Here is a 27,099-nt window from a genome sequence, read left to right as displayed (position 1 = left end):
ACACAGGCGATTCAATGCCACTGGCTGAATTTCCATTATTCCAAGCAAAGTGGATATTTTTATCCAGTACTTACATGACTGAAAGAAACCATCACTATATTTACAAAAATATGATAGAAACTGCTGTTTAGAGACATTTACATTAGAGTTCTGACTCAAGCATTCTACCTGACATGTTTTGCCAAGTGTCACCACATAAAACATACACCTGCAAGACTTACACCATATGTGCAAAATTATTTTTCATTACATTTCCAAAAAATTGTATATATGAGCTGTCAAATACTGCTGACCTGTATTGTGAAATGACACAATGGGCAAGAAAAGTTGTTTTAAGTACTTTCTAAAAATGAACTTATTCAAGTGATTTTTTTGTTTAATGTGTTAAGTCTAAGAAGAAACTAAGGAGGTAGTGAGTATTAGTTTTAGGTTCTTGAGTATCAATGGCAGAACTCAAGTGAGGACAGCGTATGTTTACTTTTTCAAAAGACTTCTTGATGCTTCATCTACTTTCTTTTTTTAAAAAAAGATTTTATTTACTTATTAGTGAGAAAGATAGGAGGAGAGAGAAAGAATCAGACATCACTCTGGCACATGTGCTGCCAGGGATCGAACTCAGGACCTCATGCTTGAGAGTCCAAAGCTTTATCACTGCGCCATCTCCCACACCACTTCATCCACTTTCTGATAGCAACAGAAAGGAGAACAAGCCATTAAGTGTGTCAGTAAATAAAACCAGGGGACCCAAGTTTTGATTACTGTCTAGATTTGGGAAGACCTTCTGATAATAGTTGCTGGGGTGACTTGCAAAGTAATAGGGTTAAGATATATACTGTGTGAACCTGTGTTTCCTTTAAATTGTGAGAGAAATTTCTTAAGCTCGAGTGTTTATGAATAATGAAAGGCTAAGAAAGGCGAAGAATATAGTCACCCACCCACTGGTCCAACAATATGAGGCAGATACAAGTCTCAATTTTTCCAAAGGAGAGATGAGAACAAGTTTCTTAAGATGCTCTAATAATATACTCTACATTCTGGTAAAGCTTGATGAAATACAAGTGGTGTTAGTACAAGAAGCACTGAAAGACTGATATTTGGGCTCAAGGGCTGGATGAAATGTTTCAAATAAAAAGGGGTGGTATACATTTTTTCTTCAAAGAACTTAATAACTGAGGTTAAACCAGGAAATCTGACTAGTGTGCCTGCCAGAGAGACAGTGAGAAGTGAGACATTAGTAACAACTTAAGACTACTTTCCCTCTCCCCAGTTCCCTCCAATACCAATCAATGAAGGGTTATCATGAGCCCGATGAATGGCACTTGGGGCTTCAAATCTCTGTGAGTCACATGGTGTACATTGTGAAATGACTTTATTTAACCTGGGAAGAGATGACATATCAAGACCCTGCCACTGTTGGTAGACAGACATGAATTCATTGGATGCATGGAGTTCCAGAGCTTACCAGGTAACTGACAGAAATACCGGGTCTCTTATCTTTGGTTTCAGAAAGTGGAGTGCAGCTGCATTCTGAACTGATTAAATCCAGCCTGTTCTATTCCAATGCTAAAACAACTCAATGAAGAATTCTAAAAGTTGCTATGAGACTAAGTTTTTCGTGATGAAGGCAACTTATCCAGTAGACAAAGATGTAGAAAATAGAATTAAGAAAAACAAATAACATCTTCAGGTTTCTAAAGAGAAAGACAGAAAGGCTGATGGCAATGACAACAGCCACTGTATTAAAGATCTTTTTTAACCTTGCTAAACTTCCCCAGAAAATAAGAGGATGTCCTTTATAATCCCTGACTTAAGTTCAAGAGACCATGTAGACAGCCAAGTAACACACCAGCTTAAAAGGGCAACTTCAGAGTGGGCATGGATCATGAACAAGGGGATGAGATGGCACAATGGCTACCAGAGACTGAAACACAGTCTATGTGGCTTTTAGTGCTTGGTAGGGGTAGGCTAAAAGAACAGCAACTACACCAGGTGCAAAAAGTGGGATGAAACAACCAGCTGAAGGTGGGGATTGAAGGTCCCAGAGCCAGAAGAGGCAGTATGATGTTGGGTAAATCAGTCTTCATCCTAGGCCTTGCTTACCTCACATGCATAAAAGATGGCCAATAGGCAGTTGTTCCATCACTTTGAAATATTCAAAGTATTAAAAAAAAAAAAAAGACCATGAAGAACTAATTCACCTGGAACAGGTGTGGAGGGAAAAGGGACCAAGTATGCCTTTGGAACACAGGTTGTTGCAACAAGACTAGGGAGGCATTGCTTATGTCATAGCCTCTTCAGATTATAATTACAGTCAAACTGAGGTCTCCTCCAAGTGGTGCAGGCACTTCATCTGTAAATATGCCAACACATAAGGCTATGGAGGGGGACTGAAGACATGCTCTCACCCATGCCTTCCAGGAGCCCTACTATGGGGCTGCCCCAAGAGGACCCTTAGGTGTAGAAATATGAGGAATTCTCAGTCTTAAAGGGAAATGATTAGAGTTGGAAGGTTTTTGTTTGTTCTCAAAGCAGTTGTTAACTAGCACTGATGTAAGAAAAAAAAAAAAAGACAATGAATTCAATAGTAAATAAAAGTCCAGTGCAAAAAAGGGTGGTAAGATGGAAAGATAGACACCAGTAAAGAGGTATTTTTCATCTGAACAAGATTTCTTATTGCCAAAGAATGTAAGATATTAACTTCTTAGACCTCTAAGAACCCCAAGTATTTTTCTACCTTGGTAGCCATAAAATTAAGCATGTGGTTCCCACAAGTAGCATCATATTTGCCTTTTGTTTCTCTAACTTCCAGATTTCAACAAATTTGCCTCAGTAGGACTGATAATTCTCTAAACACTGTTTAACATATCCAGCAGGTGATCATCCCAACGAACACTAAGCTTTTCAATGGATGAAAGCTAATAGCTAAAAGCTAAAGAGCTACTGTTAGGGTTATGCATAAAGTAGATATAACTATTGAATGTAAAGGATAATTTTGACCAAAAAATTGTAAAGGATAGCTCTGACAAAGTGGCTTGTTTTTAAAAAAGTTTTTATAAATGAGTGTTCATAAACCATGTGAATTTCCAACTGATTTTCAAAACCCTTAGTCATAATGTATATGCCTGAAATTGAGCCCTCCTTTGTGCTACAAAGAACATGGTGATTTGCATGTGATAACAGAAAACTCTCTTGACATCCAGACGTGAAACTCTCAGAAGTGGATCCCAGCATCTCTATAGCATTAAAAAAAAAAAAAAAAGGTTCCAAAGGCATTACTAGTTTCACATATAGAGCACAACAAATTAAACGGGAAAATAGGTGAGAGTCACTTAACATAAACTTAGAGCTTGCAGTTTGGGGGGGCACTGGGGGGAAGGAAGCACAGAACAGTTGGGATAAAACATTTTTCATCAGCAACAAAGGGAAACATAAGTCTTATGTAAATGCTAAAGATTAACTCAGCACAGAAAGATTTCAACCTTCAGAGAAATTACAGACAAGCCCAATGCATAGTTATCAGAATGGTCTTGAAGCTGTGTATATACAATTCCAGAACACCTAGTAAATTAAGTGAACACTGTCAGTCACTCCACTTGTTTGGGCTGCAGTGTACCAACTAATTGGGTGAAATTCTTGTTCAACCCATCACTTTGGTATTATGTCAACAGAGCCTGCTTTAAGGCTGTGGAAGCTGTGGATCTATGAGTTGATGAAATCAAGCACTTGAAAAAACAATTTTGGATCTTTGGATGTTTCCTGATTGACAAAACCATTTGTTTGTAAACTCCAGAGATCATATAGTGCCTTCCTGATCAACACAGCAGACTTTTCTTTCTGTAAAAATAACTAAGGAGAATAACTGAATTTTAACTGATCACCGTCTATATAGTGTTCTCTGTTCTCTGGCTTATTTTTTAATAATAAGCTACTGTCAGCGTAAAGATAACACTTTTCTTAATGTCTTTGCTGCAAAGAATGAGTTCAACTTTTTGGAAAACAAAATGACAAATTATTTGAATTAAAATAAGAGAATAATTGCTCCTTGCCTCTTAAAATAATGTTTCTACCTTCTTCTATGGGTAGGAATACTAACTCAAATTCTGTGAGGCCCAGCTCTGCTCAGGAAGCAGCACTAGAGCATGTCAGACAGGTGACCAAGAACACATCTGTTCTTTTCATTCTTACCATCTATCCAGTAACTATTTAAAATCAACCCTGGTGATCAATGGGGTGACAGATGTTGCAGCCAGATCACCCTCACATCCAACTATTTAAAATCAATGGTGGCTTTTTTCCCCTCTTTTATGACATATTATGGAAGTCTTTTGTAGGCTCCATAGACTTCCCAAACAACCCTATAATGGATTTGTTTGAGAACTATGGCAATTGGTTAAGAGTTAAGATTTAGGATGTGTAAGTGCTGACAGCATGACATGCTTTGTGGACTCAAAGGTGATGATGGTAACAAGATATACACAATCAGAATTCTCAAGAGAACCGACCAGTAGAAAGATCTTGCTTACTAATCCCCAGACCCATCCTGGGAATTTTTACTGAAGACTTCATCCTGGGAAGCCTGGTGATCAATGCCTTCATAAAATGAGCCGCCGTTGTGTAGGAAAGTCCCCACTGCTCGCCCCTGGCGGGCATGGCCCACAGCATCACTGAAGACTTTGTTTATTTGTTCCTCGGATGGCATCCACCAGTCAGGGTTGGAGGTGCAGTGCATCCTAATGAATTCTGTGGGAATATACAAAAAAAAAAAAAGAGAGAGAGAGATAAAGACAGATGGATTTTGCAGAGGATGATAAGACAGGCTGCTTAAATTTAACAGAAGCTCTAGAAGAAAAGCTTTGTGGGAACTCAGATGTAATGCCATGATGGTGTCACTTGTTAGAGCCAAAAATTATTAACTGTCTACTCAGATGTAAGGAGCATTTGCTGTTGAAATGAAAAGTAAACTGAATTTTAAGACATGGATATTACAAAAGTTACACAGTACATTTCAAAACCCATAGTCTTTTTTTAACCAGAGTATTGCTCATCTCTGTTTCATGGTGTTGAGGGGGACTGAACCTGGGACTTTTGAGCCTCAGGCATGAGAGTCTCTTTGCATGACCATTATCCTATCTATCTCTTCCCTAAAAACCCGTATTGTTATCTGTCCTCATGATTAGAATTATATCTTCAGATGCACAGCAAATATCGTTAGCATGATAATTTTTAACCAGCTACTGATTTTTAGATTTAAGTTCAATAAAGTATCAAACTCCATGAGTGAGAAACTGAGTTTTAGCTTAGGTTTCCACAACTTAAAAATGTACTCTTATTTACTAATCTACTTATTTTAATACTAGTGATATCTATACACACTAATAATTATCTTATAAATGAGATTTCCTCCAAATATTTAATTTTACTAGAAAGCACTGAGCTACTAGAAAGAGTAGAGACATAAAAAGCAGTTTAGATTCCAGTGGGACAAACTCACTTTTCCTTGGATTGAGAGAATATGTGTTCTCAGTGGTCAGGATATATATAGACTATGGGGTTGTTTTCATATAAACACTTGTGAAATGAAGTAACAGTTACAACAAGCTGTTTTTTGAACAGCTGACTGAAAATTTAAGGTGACTATCACCTACAGTTTCCATTCCAACACTGCTCCCTGTACAAGACATTAGTTCTGGTGGTAGGACTGAATTAGAAGTTACTTTTATTAAATTCCAGCTCAATTTGTCCTTAGGAGTTAATGCTTTGAAGTACTTGCATGAAAAAATACCTCATGAGCTGAACTGTGCTCCTCCCAGTAGAGTTTAGCTAAGGAGAATAAGGGACAAGGCTGAGTTTGTTTAGCATCTTTAACTCTGTGCCTGAGGTGAGTGCCTGACTTGTCTTTCCAGTAGAAAGAACAGTTTCTTCAGTTCCTCAACCTGCAAAACTGCCAGGATCCAGATAGGTTGTCCTAGAGTGCAGGCCTGGAAATCACAGAATTCTCAGATCCTGGTCATGGTCATTATAATGCTGGGTAGTTAGAAGGAAGGCAGTCTAGAAGCCTCAAATATTAGACATTTCCCCACTGGGGTTTGAGGAAAATTTATGAGCAGATGCAAGCAAAAGGATGTGTTTTCAGCTGTTCAGAACTGTTCTCAAATCTTAAGCCAGATGTTTGGCTCCAGAAGTCAAGAATTCTATTTTCTATTACTCCTCTTCTGTCTTCCTCAAGCCCCTCCCCCACCATATTCACTGAGTATCAATAACTGTGTAGGTAGTTTCCCTATCTCTGTTTATATGCTCTTATCTCATGTGAGCTCTAGAAAGTAAAGTCGAAAAGAATTATGATGCTGGTGTGTGACATGCCTATCGCTGCCCTTCCTCAGATCCACTGCTGTGATAGGACTTCCCTAGTACCACAGCAGAGACTAGCCAAACCTAAGAGGAGAGTTCTTCTTGTTACAGACATGAGGAATCTTCACTGACACTCTTCTCTCTAGGGTCAAACCACCTTTGGGAGTAAGACAGGCTGAATTTGATTCTATTCCAAGACACCGTGCTTTCATCACTAGACTCCAAAGTTCTGAGGTTTCTTTGCCTGTTCAAGTTTTGCTCACTTAAAAGAACATCTACCCAGGGAGTCCCTTGGTAGGGAGTCCCTTAGGAAGGGAACCCCAGCTAAGCCACAGATAGAACTTCAGTCTTGGGGGCAGACATATAAATGCTATAACCAGCTGCTCTGACAACCACTCACTGTCTCTTGTCTCTGTATTCTCCACCCAGAGGCTGGCTGGTAGTGAGTGATCCCAAGAGAGTGGGAGAATACGTCTCTGGTTAGGCAGCCTGGCCTACACCTGTGTCTCAGTGGGGTCGAAGCACTAATGCTTTGGAATTTATATGAAATCCTCAGTCCTACTGACATACTAGTTCAAATGTAAAGTGTGTTTTAAGAATTTCTAGAAAGGAATACAGTTCTGAGACCCCTTATCTTACAACTTCCCTGAATGTACTCCATGATTCTCAGGAGACTCCCCAAGTTCATGGATGCCTCTTGTTACTTTCAATGGGTAACTCTTGTCATCTTTGATGATGTTGGGGAATAAAGAAAATGGATCAGCTTGCTAGGACAGACCCTGGTCCTCTGAATAAATGGAATTTTCAGATTGGCCAATAGGGGCCATCCTGGAGCACGTGTACTTAAATGATAATGGTTTTCATTCCAGGTGTTTTTCATAAACAAGTGCCACCTGTGTGAGCATCAACGAGGCTGGGGGGAGTGGGGACATCGGCGGTGGCCAGTGATGAGCAGCAATGCATGCCCCATGCCCCATGTCCACCCTAGTCCCAAGCCTGCTGACCCAGAAGCTCAGGTGGGCCTCAGCTACATCCCAGAAAGGCCAGCCTTGCAAATACATCACAGTGGGCATCCCAGGAGGAAGGGATGTGCTTTTGGGAAACCCAGGACCTACCAGTGATACTGTTTTTGACTGTGACTTTCTCTCCAGGGAATAATCTGATCCTTGTCCAGAGTAAATTGTCTTTTCAACCAATACAACTGCTAGTTAATGATGTAAGTTCATCTGAGCTTTCTGATAGTTTTTCAGGTGTGAATGGTGCTTAGTTGGCACTGTAAGAGTTTTACTCATCTAAGACTATTTACTTGCACCTACTGAATCAACTGTGTATCTCTAGATGCTTTCATCGGCTGCTAGTACTGTTGAAATGGTATTATTTATTCATTTAAAATACAAACTTAGAGGCAGTTTCCCATACTGCAAACTCTCTTAAGACTTTGTGAGAAGGAGGGTTATTGATGGAGGTATAAGGAGATGGAACTCTGGTGGTAGGTGCAGTGTAATCTTATAACTACAGTGTAATCTTATAACATAACAAACTAAAGTAAATAAATTATATATATGGAAAATAAAAGAACAAAATAAAAAAATTTAAAGTAGTAACAGAATAAAGTTTGAGAGATACACCTTAGGCACTTAGAAAAACTAATTCTAAATAAATTTAAGGGTGCTGGGGAAATAGTCTTAGAACGGTAGAAAGGGGTAAGGCAGCAGGCCACAGGCTGCATATGGAAATGGGATCTATCATTTCACTCACTGCTAAAACCCCATGTCTCCCCTTCCTCTGTGCTTTTTCTAACACTCCAGTTTTGAAGGAGGGGGCCTTCTCTGGTAGCAAAGAGAATCTGAATTTAAAGCGTGAAGCATGAGGTGCTATGTAATGCTTATGTGCCGGCAAGTGAGAACACCAAGGCTAAAGCAAATGATTTCTTAAGGAATTTCCGATGCCAAGCAGATGGGCCACATGAAGCCTATAAGGTCTCAATGGGGGGTTGGGGAGGGGGAGAAGAAAAGAGAGAGAGAGAGAGAGAAAGGAAACAAACAAAACAAAACAAACAAACACCAAAATACAATAAAGGCTGAACACTTGCATGGGGAGCCACAGCCAATGTGGTGAGATGAGATCACAGATGGCAACACTGAGTGGAAGGATGCAGTACCTCGGAGGCATGTTACTTTAACTGGATCCAGAGGGCGTCTTTCAGGACCTGTCTCTCCTGACTGCACTGACCTTTTCCTTTTCCCAAGGCCGCATGAGTACTTAAGCTCATCGGTTGTGAAAACAAATCTGATGAGGTATCGAAGGAGTCGTCTCCCATCTTTCTTTGAAGAATTTACAGCCTCGTCCCACTGCTTGCTCGTTATGTACACAGGGTAGTTGTTCAACAGCTGCTTGCTCCCCTGGAAAAACAAAATATGTTCTCATTACCTGCTTAGCCAGCCAGCTGGAATCTGAGGCCATCTCCATTTCAAAGGCAAACATGCTTTTTTCACCAAGTGGCTATGCTGACAATGAACCAGGCAGTGAAGAGCCCAAGTAATTGCTCACCCTCACAACGGGCACTTTTCAAATTACATTTGCATTTTCTATAACAAGAGCCAATGAGGTATAATGAACACCTTTGAAAGAGGAACTATTTATAACTTGTATTTTAACAGGTAGGTTAAAATGTGTCAAGATCCAATGACAGAGAACACTATTTAAATATAACCTCTAACTTTCCTTTTCAATCTATAAAAATATGCAAAAAAATGACTTTGAAGAGTGTGATCAAACAGGTCTCTTCATCCTCTGGTTGGCAGTTAAGTACTTTCAGGAATGATGTTGGTGGTCTATTTTCAGAGGGTGGTACTAGCGCCTACTGCATCCAACACACCTGTTAGCCATTGCACTGAAATTATCATTAAAGAGTGAATTCTGAAAGGGGGAATTTGTGGAAACTGGAAAAAGTAAGTTAATAATAATGCAAACCAGGTTTCCTCAAATTATAGCTTCTGCAAATGCCACTATGTCAACTCAAATTTTTTCTTACTTTTCACCTTCATAATTTACGTCTGCTATAAAATTCCCAGGCTAAATAGCTGCAATGGGACTAATTACAGGAATTTCTGTAACATTTTTAAGCCATGTTTAGTCAATTGCACCTACACAACCATTATTTTAGTTCTGGCTGTCCATAAAATTCTATAGTCCTGGACAAATTAATTAACTCATGGTCTCAGTTTTAATGTACTCCTTCCCCAGTAATTAAGGTGTACAAAATAAAGAAGGGAAAACTCTAGTCTGTTTTATAACTCTGCAAATTTACTACAGGTTACAAATCTGGCACTGTTTAGATCTGACAGGGTTTTATTTTTTTAAAAAAGTGGTTTGTTTAGTTAAGCACTGGAAAGGGAAAATGGTATAGACTAAGACACTAGGAAAGAGGCCTGCAGATGTGGATAAAAACACTTGGGAACTCATCACCGCAGCACTTGTACTTTGAACTAGCAACAGTGTGACTTCATTTCTCTTTAAAAGGAAGTGGCTAAGATGCATGATTTGCATTTTTAATTTGGAGCCAGCCTGGGTTAGCCCTGAATCTTTAAGGTCTTATTTGATGTATTTCTTGAGCAAGTTGCTTCAACTTGTTGGACAAAAGTTTCTCCATCTACAAAATAGGAAGAATTAAATTAAACGGGCTCTGTGCTGTGGCCAAGAAATGGCAGGAACCTAGGAGTTTCAGACATTTCCTGGGTCCAGGTTGCTGTTTCATGACAGGGGCTGAGAGATGGCAGCAGAAATGGAAACTCAGGTCAAAAATGCAGAACTGGGGGGGTTGGGTGGTAGCGCAACAGATTAAGTGCACATGGCATACAGCGCAAGCATGGGCATAAGAATCCTGGTTGGAGCCCCCAGCTCCCCACCTCTGAGGGTGGGGGCACTTTACAAGTGGTGAAGTAGGTCTGCAGGTTTCTTTCTCTCCCCCCATCTTTCCCTCCTCTCTCCATTTCTCTCTGTCCTATCCAACAACGATGACACCAATTACAACAACAATAATAATAACCACAACAACGATAGAAAACAACTAGGGCAACAAAAGGGGAAAAAATAGCCCCAGGAGCAGTGGATTCATAGTGCAGGCACTGAGCCCCAGCAATAACCCTGGAGGCAAAAAAAAAAATGCAGAATTGAGGACAAGTGACAGAATTGAGGCAGTCAAACAACTTATTCAATGAGCCAGTGTGTGGGAGACATGATCCCCATGTGAAATGGTGGTGTCTCTCACAAAGACATAGAACAGAGAGAGATGGCTGGGGGGAAGCAGATACCATGGAAGAGAATTCCATTACTCCTGATAGAGACACACAGAGAGAAAGACAAATACCACAGTATTGCTCCACTGTCTGTGTCACTTCCCCATGCACTTCATGTGACAGCTGGGGGCTTGAACCGAGTTCTTGTGCACGCACAAGAAAGCTAAGCATGTGTTTTACAAGTGAGTCATCTCCTGGCGCCCTGATTTTCTGTTTTTCTAAGATTTATTTATTTATTTTAATTTACCAAAGCACTGCTCAGCTCTGGCTTATGGTGTTGGTGCTGGGGATTGAACTTGAGACCTATGGTGCCTTCAAGTGTGAATGGCTTTTTGCATAACCATTATGCTATCTCCCCAGTCTTGCAAGACTTAAGTTTATTTACTTCAAATAGCAGAAGAGTTTCATATGAGAGGGAACAAGAAAGAGAAAAAATCCAGAGCACCACTTTGGCACACATGAAGCTGGGGATTGAATGGGAGAAGTCTCAGGAATGCAAGTCCTGCATTTTATCAACTGAGTTATTTTCCTGGTCAAGACTGGGATTTTCTCCCCTCCCCCCCACCCTCACTCCAGGGTTATTGCTGGGGCTTGGTGCCATCACTATGATTCTACTGCTCCTAGTGGCCTTTTTCATTCCACGGCCCCCTACCCCCCCCCCACTTTTATTGGATAGGACAGAGAAACTGAGAAGGGAGGGGACGATGGGGGGGGGGAGAAAGACAGACACCCACAGGCCTGCTTCACTGCTTGTGAAGCAACCCCCCTGCAGGTGGGGAGCCAGGGGCTTGAACTGGGGATCCCTGGTCCCTGAACTTTATGTGCTTAACTCAGAGTGTCACTGCCTGGCCCCCAGGAATGGGATTTTTTATTTACTTTATTCAGTTTTCCCAGGGTCCAGAATAGTGCCCAACACCGAGTAAATCAATAAACAGCTGTCTGTTTGTTGATTTATGTGGTTAGCACTACCAAAGGCTGGCACAAAGCAGACTAAACTTAAAAATGGTGGCTACAGTGAAGAGCTCCTATTCTCTTTATATTGCTATGGTTCCAGGGCATTTGAAGAGCTTCGGATGAATATAAATTGGCAAAGTTTAAAACATGGGCTGGGGAGAAATCCAAGTGTTAAAAGAGTTTTGGACTTGCATGCCTGAGGCTGTGGGCTCAATCTCCTAGCACCACTATCTACCAGAGCTGAAAGGTGTGCCAGTGTCTCTCTCTCTCTCTAATAAAAATAAAGAGATAAACGAATAAATGAGTAAGATCTTTTCAATGGGCCTAAACCTCTATTAGATCCCTCTCTCCATAGTCACTGGTCATTATGAACCCTCATAAGCCCTTTTGTGGGTCTCTCAAGGACCTTGCCCTCTCTCTAAAGTGGCAATGGTAAGGACTTCCCTGCTCTCTGTAGGAAGGCTAGGTCATCCTACTCTGCCACTCGAGGAAGACTGGTCCTGAAATGAGTACAGCCTAGAATGTTCCCAGCTGTGACCATGGACTGTGACCTCAGACTGACAGGGACTCCGAGGTTACACAGGCTCCTGTGCTAAATAAGAACACATATGGGCCCTGGGTCAGATCAACGTGATAAACAGTTAATTGTATTTATATACTTTCTTCAAATTTGGGAGCTACTCTCTGCCCTAATTCAGCTTTCTAGCCCTATGCTCAACACTGACAACAATAATATTTTTAGTCCATGTCCATGTTAGCTATCAAGCCCAAGCAAAGATTACTAAAGATTACTAAAGTCATGGGCCCATAGGAGCAGACCTAAAATAGACTTCCTAGCTTTACTCCACCCTAATATTCCTATTCTCACCTATTCTATTCCTACAATCACAAAGCCAGAATTCCCACCTTCTGGACCCCCAAGAAGAATTTTAGTCCAAAACTCCAGAAGGGGAAAAATACTTGGGGGAGATGACCAGAGGACTCTGAACTCCAATTCCATCAGGACCAAGGGAGGGAAGAGGAAAAAAAAAGAAAAAGGGAAGGACACTTAAAAGTAGTAGGTGTTGTTGTTGGTTAACAACAGCTATGACAACAATAACAACTACAGCAAGTACAACAAGGGCAACAAAATTGGAAAAATAGCTTCCAGGAGCGGTGGATTCGTAGTGCAGGCACCGAGCCCCAGCAATAACCCTGGAGGCAAAAAAAAAAAAAAAAAAATCAAAGTAGTAGTAGGTATGGGGCCAGGCGGTGGCGCACCTGGTTAAGTGCTCACATTACAGTGCACAAGGACCCAGGTGCCAGCCCCTGGTCCCCATCTGCAGGGGAAAACTTCAGAAGTGGTGAAGCAGGGCTGTAGTTGTTTCTCTGTCTCTCCCCTCTCTTTCTCATCCTCCCCTCTCAACTTCTCTGTGTCTATCCAATAATAAAAATTGTTAAAAATAATAATTTAAAAAAGTGGTAGTAGGTGTTACTTATAAAGGAAAAGAAGACAGAGCCATAAAAAAATAGCCAAAGATATATGTCAATAAAGGCACAGTTACAGAAATAACAGTCAATCCGTATCTGTGACCTTGGGAGACCTGCTGTAGTTCCCAGTGAAGGGAATAGGGACACACAACTTTGGTAGTGGGAATGGTGTGGAATTATATCCCTTTTATCTCATAATTTTATAAATCAATATTAAATCACTAATAAAATTATAAAATATATTAAAATTTTTTTTGTAATTTATTTTCCCTTTTGTTGCCCTTGTTGTCTTTTTATTGTTGTTGTAGTTATTCTTGTTGTTGTTACTGATGTCGTCGTTGTTAGATAGGACAGAGAGAAATGGAGAGAGGAGGGGAAGACAGAGAGGGGGAGAGAAAGATAGACACCTGCAGACCTGCTTCACCACCTGTGAAGTGACTCCCCTGCAGGTGGGGAGCCGGAGGCTCAAACCGGGATCCTTACACCGCTCCCTGTGCTTTGCACCACGTGTGCTTAACCTGCTGCGCTACCACCCAACTCCCTTAAAATATTTTTATAAAGCAGTATAGGAGTAGGTGAGACAGTTCCTCTGAAAGGGCTCCTGCCCTGCCATGCATGTAATCTGGGCTCAAGTCAATGCACACCACTTTGGAGTACTATGGCATTTGGGGAATCTTCAGTGTTTTGTGTGTCTTCGTCTATTTATCTACTAATCTAATCTAGTCTAATCTAATCTATCTAAAAAGTCAGCCCAGAGTTGTGAGGTGCCCACAACAATAAGAAAAATCCTAAGAGTGTGTATACCAGAGTAGTGCTTTGGTTCTCCTTTCCTCGTGTCAATAAAGAAACAATTCTTTAAAGAAAAAACTAGCTCAGGGCTGGGTGGTGGTGCAAAAGAATAAGCACACACACTGGGGGTCGGGCGGTGGCGCAGTGGGTTAAGCGCATGTGGCACAAAGCTCAAGGACCAGCGTAAAGATCCCGGTTCGAGCCCCTGGCTCCCCACCTGCAGGGGAGTCGCTTCACAGGCAGTGAAGCAGGTCTGCAGGTGTCTTTCTCTCCCCCTCTCTGTCTTCCCCTCCTCTCTCCATTTCTCTCTGTCCTATCCATCAACAACAGCAATAATATCTACAACAACAATAAAAAACAACAAGGGCAACAAAAGGGAATAAATAAATAAATAAATTTTTTTTTTTAAAAAAAGAAGAAAATGGGGAGAATGGGTGGGGGCGATAGCATAATAGTTATGTAAAAAAATCTCTTGCCTGAGACTACAAGGTCCCAGGTTTAATCCCATGCACTGCCACCACCATAAGCCAGAGCTGAGCAGTGTTCTGGTTATAAAACAAAACCTAAGCCAATAATAATAATTAGGAAAAAATTGGAGAGGATCTGGGTAAAATTTTTACTAAAACAATATACAGGTGGCAAATAAAAATATGTACAGCAAAGTAACTGATTATGAGAGAAATGCAAGTTAAGACAACAGTGAGACTTACGCCTGTGATTACGTCATATATCAGACAAGAGAGTGGGAAAGACAGATAACGTAATGGTTATGCAGACTCTCAGACTCTGAGGTCTCAGGTTCAGTCCCCATACCACCATTAACCAGAACTGAAGAAACAGCAAGAAGAAACAGCAAGTGCTAGTGAGGATGTGGGGGAAGATGAACACTTCTAAATAGTTAATATGTTAAATAGTTAATGTGGGGTGGGTGGGTAGTGCACCGGGTTCAGTGCACATAGTATGAAACAAGGACCTGCTTAAGGATCCCAGTTCAGTGCACATAGTATGAAACAAGGACCTGCTTAAGGATCCCAGTTTGAGCCCCCAGCTCCCCACCTGTGGGGCGGGGGGCTCTGCTTCACAAGCGGTGAAGCAGGTCTGCAGGTATCTTATCTTGCCCTCTTTGTCTTCCTCTCCCATCTCAATTTCTCTGTCTTATCCAAAAATTGGGGGAGGCAGGGAAGGTCGCCAGAACACAAGAAAAGGATCTATCATGTAATTCAGCAGTTTCTCTTATAAACCTATACAAAGAACACACAAGCACCTATCCTACAACACACAAGCACCTATCCTACAACAACAAGGGCAAGAAAAGGGGGAAAAAAATGGCCTCCAGGAGCGGTGGATTCATGGTGCAGGCACCAAGCCCAGCAATAACCCTAGAGGGGGAAAAAAAAAAAGAATAAGCACACACAGTATGAAACTCAAGGACCCATGCAAGGTTGCCACTTCGAGCCCCCAGGTCACCACCTGCAGGGGGGGGGGTCACTTCACAAGTGGTGAAGCAGACCTGCAGGTGTCTTTGCATTTCCTCATCTCTTTCAATTTCTCTCTGTTCTACCCAATAACCTGAAAGCACTTTTAAAAAGTTTTTTTCTTGTTTTTCCCTTTTTGTTGCCCTTGTTGTTTTATTATTGTTGTGGTTATTATTGTTGTTGTTACTGATGTCATCATTGTTGGATAGAACAGAGAGAAATGGAGAGAGGAGGGGAAGACAGAGAGGGAGAGAGAAAGATAGACACCTGCAGACCTGCTTCACCACTTGTGAAGCTATCCCCCTGCAGGTGGGGAGCCGGGGGCTCCAACCGGGATCCTTATACTAGTCCTTGCGCTTTGCGCCATGTGTGCTTAACTTGCTGTGCCCAACCCCCCAACTCTTTAAGTTTTTAAAAAATATTTATTTTATTTATTTATTCCTTTTGTTGCCCTTGTTGTTTTATTGTTGTAGTTATTAATGTCATTGTTGGATAGGACAGAGAAATGGAGAGAGGAGGGGAAGACAAAGAGGGGGAGAGAAAGATAGACACCTGCAGACCTGCTTCACCGCCTGTAAAGTGAATCCCTCCAGGTGGGGAGCTGGGGGCTCGAACTGGGATCCTTACACCGGTCCGTTAACGCTTTGCGTCACGTGCGCTTAACCCGCTGCACTACTGCTTGACTCCCTCTTTTTATGTTTTTACCAGAGCACTACTCAGCTCTGGCTGATGGTGGTGCAGGGGATTGGATTTGGGACTTAGTAGCCTCAGGCATGAGTCTCTCTTTGCAAGAGTTCTTCTGAAATGTAGTAGCTCCACACAGAATGTAGTTTTCATGAAATATAAAAATATCATTTAGAAGTAGTTTTCTTCACGAAAAAGAGAAAATTTATACTCCAAACACAACCCATAATATTTTGCATCATGGGTTAAATTCTCATACTTTTAGCAGTTAACAGAAATAAAATATGATTGTTATCACTAATGAGGACACGTACACATGCCTGAAATGACAATAAGAAGAGTGTAGTACAACAGACCCCTTTATGGGCCCCCATAGGACCCTGCCTTCAACTTGGATCAACATTGGTAGAGAATGTTCCATCCTCTGAAGGGAGGATGGGCAACATACTCTATGCTATACCTGAGAAACATGGGTCTATATTGGGCCAGCATGGAATGTTCCTACTCATGACCACAGAATGTGAGCTCAGATCTACAGGGATGCAGAGGTCACATAGCCTCCTAAGCTGATTATGGGCCCCAGATCACATCAAATCAATGGGGTTTACCGTCAACAATATTTACACCCCTTTCCCATATTAGGAAGTTACTTTCTTCCCTGATCCAGTTTTCTGGTCCTTTTCCCAGCCATGACATCATCTCCCAAGACAATAATTAGGATCCACCTGCATATAAGATTTCAGGCTCAAGCAAAACAAAAACAAAAACAAACAAAAAAAAAAACCCAAAAACCCCATTAGTATAGCTCTAGCCCCTTGGAAATTTAACTAAAATATGCTTACTAGCTATCTACAAAATGGAGGACCCCCCAATACTTCATCTGCAGTATTCCAGCCTTTAGGTCCATGATTGGTCAACAATTTGTTTGGCTTTGTACGTTAACTCTCTTGTCAACCATCAGGTTCCAGATGCTAGCATGATGCCAACCAGACTTCCCTGGACAGACAACCCCACCAATGTGTCCTGGAGCTCTGCTTCCCCAGAGCCCTTCCCCACTACAGAGAGAGAGTGACAGGCTGGGAATATGGATCGACCTGTAAATGTCCATGTTCAGTGGGGAAGCAATTACAGAAGCCAGACCTTCAACCTTCTGCATCCCACAATGATCTTGGGCCCATACTCCCAGAGGGTTAAAGAATAGGAAGCTATTATGGGAGGGGATGGAATACGGAGTTCTGGTGGTGGGAATTGTGTGGAGTTGTACCCCTCTTATCTTATGGTTTCGTCAATGTTTCCTTTTTATAAATAAAAATAAAATAAAAATAAATAACATATTTTTAAAAAAGTGCAAGAAAGAAGAGTGTAGTAATAATTCTGATGACATGTAATAAAAACTTAGACACTCCCATAGAAAATGCTGGTATTTCCTCTACATGTTTATAAAGAATTCTGACTAGCTACTAGAAGGTTATTAAACTGACCTAATGGTGAATCAATTTGAAAGAAATAAGAACTGTATTTACTTAGTTTTTGCAGACTGGCAGCCAGACTACTAAACTTATTCTGAGTTAATCTTATGAACATGCAAACTGAGCAGAGGGAGTGTAGCAACCAGGAAGAGCTGTTTGGAGGAAGAGGGCTTTTCAGTTATGATATTTGTAAAGTAGAAATGTCAAGTTATAGAATGTGGACTCATTTTGAAAACAATCAAACGGTTTTAAGCATGTGACATTAATTTTGAATTTTTTAGAAAAAAAAAAACAACAACAAAAACTGGCTTTTGACTGTGAAGAACAGAAGAATGATGTACTGCAGTAGTAAGCAGAAAGTGATGAGTAGACACTCATCCGAGAAGAGAGATTACCGAGTGTGGCTATAAAGATGAATGGATCAGGGAAGGAGAAAGAGGTGAGTCAGTGATGTCTCAGAAACAACTCATTTGCCTGGGGTCAGTGCTGCTTTTACGGAGAAGTCAGGAGTGAGAAAGGTACTGGGGGGAGGGGGTCAAGAGCATGGGCATTCCACTGGCAGCCAAGCAAGCAGACACACTGGTCTAAAGCGAGACCTGGGGCATGTTATTACCCAGAGCTGATGCACAAAGAGACTGGAGAAAAAGCAGAGTGAGGAGATGAAGGATGCAGCTCTGGAGAATGCCAGGGAGGCAGCCTAGCAGACATAGCACAGGACTCCCCTCTGTAAAGCACATTGTTCTAGTCACAGCACCATATTCAGTGGAGTGGTGCTCCCCCCTTTCTCCCTCATAAACACACACAAATAACTCTGGAAAATAGTGGATGGAAAAGTTGTCTAAGGCAAGATCAAGGCAATGGGTGAGCATGGAGGAAGCAGAGTGAGGTGCCAGGGATGAGCCAGGCTAGAAGCAGGTCCTGGATAAGATGGCTGGAAAGCCACTGTGGGGAAGGAGTTAGATTACAGAGGATGGAAGAGCAAATGGGACTTGGAGACTAAGAATAAAGAACATAGACCACATTTTAAGTGACTAATCACTTAAAAATGAGGTCACCATAGAGCAAGTACTTCTTTAGTAGGCATGGGCTTGAGACCTGGGCCTGTCCTTCAAGGGGTGAGATGAATCTTGCTGGAGAATGAAGGTGCCAAAGAGGATGCTCTGGGTGATGAAAGGAGAGAGATAATTAACAATTAAGAGTGGGAGAATGACTCAATGAAGGTTTATTTCCAGGGTGGGAAAACCAGAGTGTTTGATACTCAGGGGAATAACCCAATAGGAAGGACACTGGTGCACAAGGTAAGGAATCACTGATACCACAAAGTTCCAGTAAAGAGAGGCAGAGCTGTGCCGCAGAACAAGCATGTACCAGTCAGCACTGCTGAGGAGACACTGCTTTCTTTGGGGTGCAGGGAGGTATATGCAGAGAGAAATCACTGTGGCAGAATTTAGTGAATTAAATTCAACTTGGTACCCTTCTCTCCCCCCCCTTTTTATTCTGAATTCAAGAGAAGAAAAATTGTGTGTTGACAGTCCTGGGGCCACACCTGGAAGCAAGGGCTCAATCTATACTAAACTGATCCCACATTCCCTGTCTCTTATGTGCAGAAGCCTGGATGGCACTGACTTCTTTAGCAGAGAAGCACAGTAACGTGTGTGCAGCTGGAGCTACTAATTGGTAAGCTCCACGGCTTTAAGATTTTTTTGGGGGGGATTTTAAGATGATTTTACCTAGACACAGAAACTACCAATAGATGGGTGTGCACAGGCTCAACATCTTACTGTCACCAGCATGAACAGTTTACCTTTCTTTCCATGACAAGGAAATTCAGTAACTGAGATTGTTTGCTGTTGTTATCAATTCAAGACACCTATCACCCCTTAAGAAAGTATTTTAGGCTTTAAAGCTCATAAAACAGTCAGGGCTGACCTTGAAAATCCTATAAAAACATGTAATATTTAACAGACATATTTAACATCTTTCTCAAAGCAGACCATGCCTTCTATATGAGGAAGAAAAATACTTATGTTCGGGGGCCCTAATGTCTAGGGAAACACTCACTAAATGCTCAATAGTCTTAATCAGCATGAGGATGCCCTGGAGAAGAACAATGGATAATACCAACTATAGGGCTAGAAGATTGCTGACTGGGTAGAGAACACCCCTGACCATGTGGGAGGACCCAGGTTTTAGCCACCAGCATCACATGGGAGCATCATGCAAAGTGAAAGCTTCACAAGTGGTGAAGTGGTACTGGGTACTGTGTTGTCTCTCTGGGAAAAAGCAAAAAAAAAAAAAAAAAAGGGCAAGAGATTTTATGCTTGAGAATCTGAAGTCTCAGGTTTAATCCCTAGCATCACCTGCACTGTAGTGAAAAAAAGAAAAATAAAACAAAATGGTACACTGAGGGTAGTGAAATAATGAAGGCTGGAAAGCCCCAGCAGCAAGCCAACCAACCAAACTAATAAAAATAGCAGCTCTGCCTGAAGGGGTGACAAGTGTGTATATCTCAATTCTGGTCTGTCTGACCAAAAGAATGGTGGAAAAGTTGCCCACACTATACAAACTGCTATTTCCTTTTTTCCTGTTCAGAGAAGAGTTAATTCCACAGGTGATCTTTCTCCACATTTCACAGATCCAAGAGCCCCAAAGTCAGAGATGAACTTTGAGAGCCAGTCTATAGTGGCATATATGAATAAACCATCAAGATGTTTCTCCTGACGGAAATTCTAAATGAAACTACGTTTGTCTGTTGACCGGAGACCTACCTCACTCGGCTGGTCGGCTGGCTGTGGGATCAGAAGCTGGTTGTGGTGCTGCAGCACGGTCTTCAAGTAGTCTAAAACAGTCTGGCAGGGCACTGGGGAGGAAAATGGCAAGGATCACACATCACTTATCCCATAACAAGAAAATATATGAAAAGGTCTAAAAAGACTTCTGATGCAAAATTCTAAAAAAAAAAAAAAAAAAAAGAGGGGGGCTTATTTTCTCAAGGGAAATAAAATCTTCTTTCATTGACATCTGTGGTTATTTCAATTTGTAAATGCGGAACAGATGCTCTGGCTTGGAGAGAATTTTTAGGCTCAGCACAATTCACTGAAAACTTTCAAGTTAAACTTACTCTAAGATGAATTTGGGTCAAGAATAATGATCAATGAAAAGTTCACAGGAGAGACATGTCTACTCTGACTTAAGCTGTAACACCATGGGTGCTAACTTGCTGGCTTTAGTTATTTATATCCTACATTACAATTCTTATTTTTAATGACAGCTTCATTCAGAAAGCAGAAATTCCAAGTGATTTAGGCTGCTTCCAAATACAAATATATATGATGGTATAGTTCTCTCACTGTAAGTGTTCAATCCTTTTTTCTCTTAAGAGCCTCAACTGACCTGGTCCTATTCAGATCTGGTTATGAAGTATAGGAGTATTAAACTAACTACCTTTAAAAGTCTGGTAGCTTAGTTAATAACCTAATACACATGGAATTATGCACAGTCTGTTTTAGCTGTTTGTTTTCTTAAGATGTTTCTGTCACACTAAAGAAAATAATAAATATTTAGCCTAAACCCTAATTTTAAAGTATCACCACTGGGCTTTCTTCACCTTGTTTTCCTCACCATTTTTTTTTCCTTCTTAAGATAGCAAACAGAAATAATCATCTTTATCCACTGCTAACAGCTTTGGATTTTTTAAAGAAGGCATCACATTGCAGAATAAATAAAAAATCTTTAAAGAATTTGAATGGCAGGAAGTGAAAGTAAGCTAGGAAAATTTTTCTTTTGACCAAAAAAGTATTTTATTAAATATCCATCCCTAGAGAGCTGTTGTCTTTCAGACTCCAGTCACAGGCCACTCTTGCTGAAAAAGACAAAAACCAACCAAAAGAAGGTCTACATGCATCTGTTTGTAATAGACTTTTTTTTTTTTCCTTTTTGCTTCCATGGCTATTGCTGGGGCTCGATGCCACCAGCACAACAAATCCACTGCTCCTGGTGGCCACTTTCTCAGTTTTATTGCATAGGACAGAGAGAAATGGACAGGAAGAGATAGAGAGGGAGAGAGAAAAATAGACACCTGCAGACCTGCTTTGCTCCTTGTGAAGGGTCCTGCAGTGGGGACCTGGGGGCTCAAACTCAGATCCTTGTACAGGTCCTATGATAGACCTTTTTTATCACACTAGTTCTTAATACAATCTGTCAAGCACCCCTAATTAAGCCTGCCTATTAGAAATCTACACCACTGAATACCAGATGATCTTACTTTTATGTGGAACATAAGAAACAAGGGAAAAGAAAAAAAGAAAATGAGCCAGGCAGTGGCACACTCAGTTGAGAACACATATTACAGTGTGCAAGGCTCCGGGTTCAAGCCCCTGGCCCCTGTAGAAGAGAAGCTTCATGAGTGGTGAAACAGTATTGCAGGTGTCTCTCTTTCCCTATCTATCCCTCCCTTCTCAATTTCTCTCTGTCCTATCAAAATAAACAAATACCACAATTAAAAAAAAAAAGAAAGGGAAAACAAACACAGGGTGAAACCTGGATTGGGTGTGGGCTATTGTATCAAAGTCAAGGACTTTGACTTTGGGAGAAGTCTGAAAAGAGGGTAGAGAGGGCTTCAGGGGTCCAGTGCATGATGGTGGAAAAGGACTTAAGTAGGTGGTGGGGATGGTAGACACCTATCATGGGGAGATACATTTATCCATATGGCAGCAACTACCTTGTAAATCATTATTTCCCAAGTAAAACAATTTGAAAAAAAAAAACAAAACCCAACACATATGTCTGATGCCTTTGTGGGTGAGAATGTTATCTTTTGGCACCAGGAATCAAATGGGGAGGGGACAAGACTTGAGATGGGCAAATGGTTTGCATTTGAATTCTGTGTTTTTCACTATAATCACGTGGTCTTGAGGATTGTACTTCTTCTGGTTTTTTTTGTTTTTGTTTTGTTTTGCCTCCAGGGTTAGTGCTCGGGCTTGGTTCCTGCACTACAAAATCCATTGCTCCTGGAGGCCATTTTTCCCCATTTTGTTGCCCTTATTGTTATCATTATTGTTATTGTTGCCATTGTTGTTATTGTTGGATAGGACAGAGAGAAATGGAGAGAGGAGGGGAAGACAGAGAGGGGGAGAGAAAGAAAGACACCTATAGACCTGCTTCACAGCTTGCAAATCGACCCCCTGCAGGTGGGGAGCCGGGGGCTCGAACCGGGATCCTCACACTGGTCCTTGTGCTTTGTGCCATGTGCGCTTAACCCGCTGGCTACCGCCTGACCCCCCGAGGATTGCACTTCTATGACTATGACTCTTTTATATAAGACTGAGTCCGAGGTTCCCAAACGTAACACTGCTCATCACATTTGTGATTAGAATCAAATGAATGTACCATAAACGTTACTGCTCTGTCAAGTGCCAAATACAAGTTGGTACTTCAAATTTAGTTGGAAAGTTATTGTAAAATCTGTAAACATTCATTGGCTGATCAGGATTTGAATGAATTTCTTTTGACCTGTTATTCATATTTTACAACCAATAAGGTTTATGAAATATTATCATTATTTTATCACCACTAGGATTATCACTGGGACTCAGTGCCTGCATGATGAACCCCCAAATCCCATGGCCATTTTTACCTTTTATCTTTGATAGAAACAAAGAGAAATTGAGATGAGAGGGAAAACAGAGGAGAAAGAGAGACACCTGCAACTTTGTTTGACTGCTTGTGAAACTTCTCACTGCAGGTGGGGGCTGATGGCTTCAACCCAGTCCTGGTATATAGTAATGTGTTTGCATCACTGCCAGGCCTAAAAAAAAATTTTTTTTTTAACTTCAGCATCACTTCAAGAGAATGTTGATTTACAGGGTTGTTATTATCATGAGGGTACATTTCCACATTTCCCTAGGACAGCTGTCAGCACATCTCACCCTCAAACCGACCATCATGTTGTTCCTCCTTAAGGACTTAGTACTGAGAAGGGTCTAACAATGTGAGGGCAAAAGATGAAAGAAAGGTATTATCCTGACTCATAACTGGGCTGCCTGCTCAAAAGCATAGGGCACTGAAGACAGAACCATGGAGAAAGAACCTTTTCTCTTGTCCTTTGGTTTTGTTAATGTGCAACTCCATGGGCACCCTGGAGTTCCCAAGTAAGCACACAGTAACCTCACAGACAGGGGACCAGCACTTTGTAGGGGGGTCCACACAGCCAGACACTACTTCTTTGGAAGACAGGAATGACGTCAGGCAGTTTATAGCATTGGAAACATCAAACAGGATCCTCAAGATGCCTACTCTGCTCCAAAGACTGTCATGTTTAGTTGCCTCGTAGTTTGCAAATCACAAAACTGAAGTTAATCTCAAGGATGGAGAAGCTACCAATTCAGATCCATTAGGCAGATTTCATTTATCCACTCACTCATTCTGAAAAACAGAAGCATCTAGTAGATTTAATGTGAAAATATATGAAAAAGCAAAAGCTAGAAAGTTTTCTAGGGGCCAAATTGTAGTGCACCTGGTTAAGCGCACACATTACAGAGCACAAGGACCCAGGTTCAAGTATCTGGTCCCCACCTGCAGGGGGAAAGCTTCACCGCAGGTCTGCAGATGTCTCACTCTCTCCCTATTTATTCCCCCCCCCAACTTCTCTGTCTCTGTCCAACAATAAATAAATAAAATACTTAAAAAAGAAAGTTCTCTCAAAAGGAAGGAAGGGTATAAAGGTACCCCCAAATGTCTCTAGAGCTTATCCTGATATTAATATCTACATTTCCCTCTTCTATGTAATAGTATTTTAAAATGCATATAAAACAATCCTAGAAAGAGTAAAATACCTGGGAGGAAAAAAGTGAAGATTCAAGGTCTTTTGTATCAACAGAGTGATGACTGAGAGGGATGGGTTACACGTATTGTCTGATATTTAAGCGATAGATGAATGTGCTGTCCTCAAAACCAGACACCCCCTGACCTGCAAGACTTGTTTTGTCAGTCAGGGGATATTAATCAAATTTATACAAACCAGGTCTCTAAGACAAGTCTAAGATCATGCTAGTAAGATAAAAATTAACACTAAATAGAGTGGATCCTAGGCACTATTTTTCCCCCTTTTTTTCCCTGGAACTTGTTAACTATGGGATCCTGGAAAAATCACTAACCTCTTTAACTTTTGTTATTTCATACACAAATGATTTGTTTATAGTTACTGCGAGGATTACCTGAAACAACAAGTGTAAAACAGACCGTATTAAGTACATACTGACTAATATGAGGTATCATTTTATAGCCAGGTGTCCAGTGAATTCCTCAAAGAGACAACTTAGTTGATTACTGACTTGGCTGCTTCTGCACAACTATTATGAAAGGCTCTTCAAAGAAAACTGTTCCTATTCTGTTTTGCCCATATTAAAGGAGCTTGGCTCTTAAATGACTAATACTCACTGCATCAAAATCTTGATCAGAGTTACTCTTGTGATTCTTTAAGTATTATTTATCTTACTCTGCTTTGTAACTGGTTTCAAAGACTCAAAAATACTTGTCTCAAAGTATGCCACATACAATTTTATAGGGAAATAGAAATTATTTATTGTCCATTGACAAGCATGCCATCTGTATGCTTTGATCACCTTTAAGTGTCCTCATCAGATTGTCTCTGTGAGCTATAAGTTCCTGAGATGTAATTATCTACAAATAAATGAGTTTGAAGTATTCCTCCAAGGTATGGCTAAACTTTTGATAATGACAATGACTTGTGTCTAATTTAATTGACATGTGTAGATGCTTTCACATGCTTGTCACTAGGCTAGGAGCTAGGGACAAAAAGATGACTTGAACTTGCTTTCTGCCTTCAAGAACCATACATCACCAGCTTCTCATACAAGGACACCAGGGAAAACATACACACAAGGAGTACCACCCCCAGAAACTTTAACATAAGCACCCCGGTGATAGATAGCAAACACTGTCATGACTTTTACCAATTTTAATTCTACCTGGTGACTGGGGGAGATTTTGTTAGACAGCATTACCTGATCTTTACCGAAGGATGAGTAGTTTCTCAAGGAAAAAGAAACTAGCACTTAGGTAGGCAAGAACAGCAGGAGCCAGGGAACAGCAAAGATTAAAAAAAGATTAAAAACTTACATCTGCTCAGGAATCACAGCTGGTTTAGTGGTGTCAGGACATTTGATGTTAAGGTGGGAAGTAAGGGTGAGGAACTGAAGTTCCCAAAATGAATAGGACAAGATTCAGGTAGTGATGGACATGGTGCCACAGAGGGTGTTGGGGTTTATTCTCCACACCACGTGAAGCTTTTCAGCATTGGGAAAGCCTGGAGTCTGGCAAAATTCTTGAGTGGCTCTTTCAACAGACTATGTTATGAGCCAGGCTCAGGTAAAATCAGTGGGGAAAGAGAAGGGACTATACCGATGGCTATAAAAGGGGTGGAGTCCAGAGGAGCAGAGAGTAACTGGAAGTGGGAAAGTAAGTAATGAATCTGAGGTTCCTAGGCTGGATCATTAACTAAATGGTGAAAAGGTAATACCACTTGTGATCTAAGAAAACCACTTAAAAGACTCATGTATTTATACACACAGAACAGCTTCCCTCTGTTTATACCTTTTTGAAGTTAACATTCCTGTTAAACACTTATTTGAGAGAGAGAGAGAACACACCAAAGTATTACTTAACTCTAACACATGGTGATGCTAGGGACTGAAGCTGGGACCTCTAAATCCGTAAGTATGAAAGTCTAGTGCACACCCACTGTGTTACTCTCCATGTATGTTTGCTTCTTTCTTTGTTTTTTTATTTTTTTAAAATTACCTTTATTTATTATTGGATAGGGACAGCCAGAAATTGAGAGGAAGGAGGAGATAGAGAAGCAGAAAGGCAGAGAGGCACCTACAGACAAGTGTTCAACACTTGTGAAGCTTCCCTCCCTACAGGTGGGGACTGGACCTTGAACTCAGGTCCTTGAGCATTGTAACATGTGTGCTCAACCAGCTGCACCACCACCGGCCCCCTCTTTCTTTCTCTCTCTCTTTTCCGCCTCCAGGGTTATCGCTGAGGCTCAGTGCCTGCACTATGAATCCACTGCTCCTGGAGGCCATTTTTCCCATTATTGTTGCTTTTATTGTTATTATGGTTGTTGTTGTTGTTGCTATTGTTGGATAGAACAGAGAGAAATCAAGAGAGGAGGGGAAGACAGAGAGGGGGAGAGAAAGATATAGACACCTGCTTCACCTCTTGCTAAGCGAAGTTGGGGAGCCGGGGGCTTGAACCGGGATCCTCATGCTGGCCCCTGTGCTTTGTGGCATGTGTGCTTAACTCGCTGATCTACCGCTGGCCCCCTATTTCTTTTATTTCTTTTGTAAATTTATTTATGAGAGGAAGAGAAAGAACTAGAGCATCATTCTAGGATATATGGTGGCTGGGATCGAATTCTTGACCTCATGCTTCTAAGTCCTGTGCTCTATTATTGAGTCACCCAGCTGTTATTCCCTCTCTATGTATTAAACTTGCCATTTATTGAGTGCTTACTGGAAAGTTTCAGTAGACACTTGGCACTACTTAACACTTTCAACACTCCTATATTATTATTAACCTCACTTTGAA

The 27,099-nt window shown here is 41.2% G+C and overlaps 1 protein-coding gene across 2 annotated transcripts in view; it reads right to left on the bottom strand.

The window, feature by feature from the left end:
• Window positions 1–532: 532 nt before the first annotated feature.
• BEND4 (BEN domain containing 4) overlaps window positions 533–27,099 on the bottom strand; it is a 47,828-nt gene continuing 21,261 nt past the window's right edge. The window contains exons 3-5 of one of the 2 annotated variants that reach the window (XM_060188116.1): window positions 20,256–20,347; window positions 8,510–8,750; window positions 533–4,740 (exon numbers count right to left, since the gene is read on the bottom strand). In XM_060188116.1, coding sequence (XP_060044099.1) covers window positions 4,523–4,740; window positions 8,510–8,750; window positions 20,256–20,347 — 551 coding nt within the window. In that variant the 3' untranslated portion in view covers window positions 533–4,522. The remainder of the gene's footprint in view (window positions 4,741–8,509; window positions 8,751–20,255; window positions 20,348–27,099) is intronic. The other variant, XM_060188118.1, reaches the window with a different exon arrangement.

This window comes from Erinaceus europaeus, chromosome 3, assembly GCF_950295315.1.
Source record: "Erinaceus europaeus chromosome 3, mEriEur2.1, whole genome shotgun sequence".
Lineage (NCBI taxonomy): Eukaryota > Metazoa > Chordata > Mammalia > Eulipotyphla > Erinaceidae > Erinaceus > Erinaceus europaeus.
The sequence above is the reverse complement of the archived record's forward strand: the minus strand, read 5'-3'. Positions and strand labels throughout refer to the sequence as shown.